Genomic DNA, 2,708 nt, shown 5'->3' on the forward strand with positions numbered 1-2,708 from the left:
TCAACTCTTCATTTAGTTGATGTGAAACTTTTTGTCCCTCACAAACCGTTCCTAATGCACCCTAAATAGCGCTACATGGTTTTCATTTTAAAATAAAAATTACATTTTTTTTAGATCGTTAGCCTTCATGAGTGCATTTCAAAACATTTTTCATTAAAAAAAAAAAAAGAAACTATCCAACCCCAACCGGGTCAATAAGCGCGTATAACAAATTCCAAAGTTCCTAATTAATAGAACTTAAAAGATCAAGAAACTTAGCGGCATGAGAAAGAGCCGAAGAAAAACAATATTTTTCTCCGTCTTGTCCATTCAGTCGCAGTCTCCAGTCATCGCTGGCCATTAAAGACCACTTCTCTCATCATCCAACGCTCCTACCTCCTATATAAACAACAGACACCACCACCAGTTCTCACATAACTACCAGCAGCAAAAAAGAAGTGGAAGAAGAAGAAGAAGAAGGGCACAATAACCTCACTCTTTACTTCCAACATTTCAAACTGGTGCTAACAAACAGAACATGGCTACTTCATCCCTGCACGCAGAATCCATCAATCTTTGTCAAACGACCACGAACTCTTCCAGCAATCTAACGCCCATGAAATCCATTCCTTTGTCGGATGAGTTGCTTGGCACATTTGTGCCCATTGCTGTTTATTGGATATATTCTGGCATCTATGTGATGCTTGGTGATTTGAACCAGTACAGGCTTCACACCAAGGCCGAAGAAGACAAGAAAAACATTGTTTCTAAGACAACCGTTGTGAAGGGAGTCCTCGTGCAGCAAGCTTTCCAAATTGCTGTCTCCCTCCTCCTCTTCACGGTATGTAACATCTTCACTTCTAACTCTGTATTATGTAATTAATTTGAACTAATTAACACCTATAGCTGCTTGATTACTAAAAAAATTTCCTTTATATATATTGATGCAGTTTATGAGCGGTGACTATGGTGTCGTCCTGCCACAGCCTTCTACTCCGGTGATCATCCTCCAGTTCATCGTGGCCATGGTGGTGATGGACACTTGGCAATACTTCATGCACCGATTCATGCATGTCAATAAGTTTTTGTACAAGCACATCCACTCCAAGCACCACACTCTTGTTGTCCCCTACGCTTTCGGAGCTCTCTACAATCACCCGCTCGAAGGGCTTATCCTTGACACCATTGGGGGAGCCCTCTCATTTCTTATTTCAGGGATGACGGCTCACACTGCCATCTTCTTCTTTTCGTTCGCCACCATCAAGACTGTTGACGACCATTGTGGTCTATGGCTCCCCGGAAACTTGTTGCATGTTTTCTTCAACAATAATAGCGCATATCATGACATCCATCATCAGCTCTATGGCACCAAATATAACTTCTCTCAGCCTTTCTTCATCACTTGGGATAAGATCCTCGGGACACATATGCCTTACTCGCTTGAGAAGAGAAAGGAGGGGGGTTTTGAGGCCAGGCCTATTAAGAAGATTTGTTGAGTGATTTCAGAATTATTCTATACCTTGTACTCAGTTACTTCATTTCCATTAGAACGAGAAGAATTATACAATGTAAAATTAGAAAAGGGGGTTGTAGTTTTTCTTAAAGTATTGAATATTTAATGAACATTACCCATTTGGTCATACCATTATGGACCACTGCTTTCTAATCTATTTATAGTGTTTCTTATGGGATTTCCACTGGATCATTTTGTATCCCTTGTTAGCCAGTTTCAGATTATAAAGTAAGAGTTTGTTGTAAAATAGATGATCTTATAAGCCAATTATTTGGTTGATAAAAAGAAACTTTACATCTCCAAAGAGCAAAACATTTTAATGGATGTATGAGCTTTCAACTTCTTGCACTTCCTACTACTAAATGACAAATCAAAGATTGGTGGAGAAATGTAGGTTGCACATCACTAACCGTGCTTAATTTGATCGTTATGAGAATATTAATTTTATGTGAATGGAGATTTGTTAGAGGGAATGAGACGGACTTATGGTTCTGGATGCGTGATTTTGAGCCATGCATATTAAAGTAAACCAGATGCTTTCCTTCTTCCTCTAGAAACTTGGTTTAATCTACAAGTCGTCATTGATTTGATGCTTTCTAAAATATTAATGAAAGGTGGAAGCTAGGTAAGTGTTCCTCCAACATTTCATAAATATATTTTGATGGGAATGTCATGAGCAAAATTTATTTTACTGTATAAGATAGTTATTTTAATGTTGTGAAGCATTTACATAAACATTATAATGCATGTCATTGTATTTTATAAAGATAAAATAGATATTAATACTATAAGAAGTTATTGAGGAGCTTCATGATCTTAAGGTGATGGATGAGATAACAAAAAAATCAAAGATGAAACTAAGGATCAATAGACATTTTTTCTCTTGGATGAGCTGGCAAAATCTTAAAGAGGATAAGATAATGTAGTCAACTTCTGGGAAGGTCATTGAGAATGGGTGGTGTAGTGCTAATCTATGAGATAAATACAATCTAACTTTAAGGCATTGGAAGAGATAATGCAAAAAAATTCATGGAGGGTTAGTAAGAATGATCGGGTTAGTAATCTTCTAAATTTTTGGTGAAAGTGGTAGACAAAGGGTAAGGAAAAGGCAAATGGGGATAGCCTCAAATAACATCTCCTTGAGATAAAAGTGGGACAAACCTAATTATGTATATGTTAACCGAAGAATGTAATAGGGAGCTCATTGAGAATGGCT

General features: G+C 37.4%; 1 protein-coding gene across 1 annotated transcript; it reads left to right on the top strand.

The window, feature by feature from the left end:
* Positions 1-302: 302 nt before the first annotated feature.
* Positions 303-1,477, top strand: LOC110036865 (sphinganine C4-monooxygenase 2-like). Its single transcript, XM_020741416.1, has 2 exons — positions 303-820; positions 930-1,477. Exons 1-2 carry the CDS (start codon positions 518-520, stop codon positions 1,473-1,475), a joined length of 849 nt encoding a protein of 282 aa, XP_020597075.1. The 5' UTR covers positions 303-517; the 3' UTR covers positions 1,476-1,477.
* The last annotated feature ends 1,231 nt before the right edge of the window (positions 1,478-2,708 follow it).

The sequence above is a fragment of the Phalaenopsis equestris genome, unplaced genomic scaffold, assembly GCF_001263595.1.
Source record: "Phalaenopsis equestris unplaced genomic scaffold, ASM126359v1 Scaffold211932, whole genome shotgun sequence".
NCBI lineage: Eukaryota > Viridiplantae > Streptophyta > Magnoliopsida > Asparagales > Orchidaceae > Phalaenopsis > Phalaenopsis equestris.

Excerpts from the sequence above, each read along its gene's own strand:
- LOC110036865 (XM_020741416.1), top strand. The coding sequence starts at position 518 with ATGGCTACTTCATCCCTGCACGCAGAATCCATCAATCTTTGTCAAACG. Across the intron at positions 821-929 it reads TCTCCCTCCTCCTCTTCACG|TTTATGAGCGGTGACTATGG; the intron begins GTATGTAACATC and ends ATATTGATGCAG.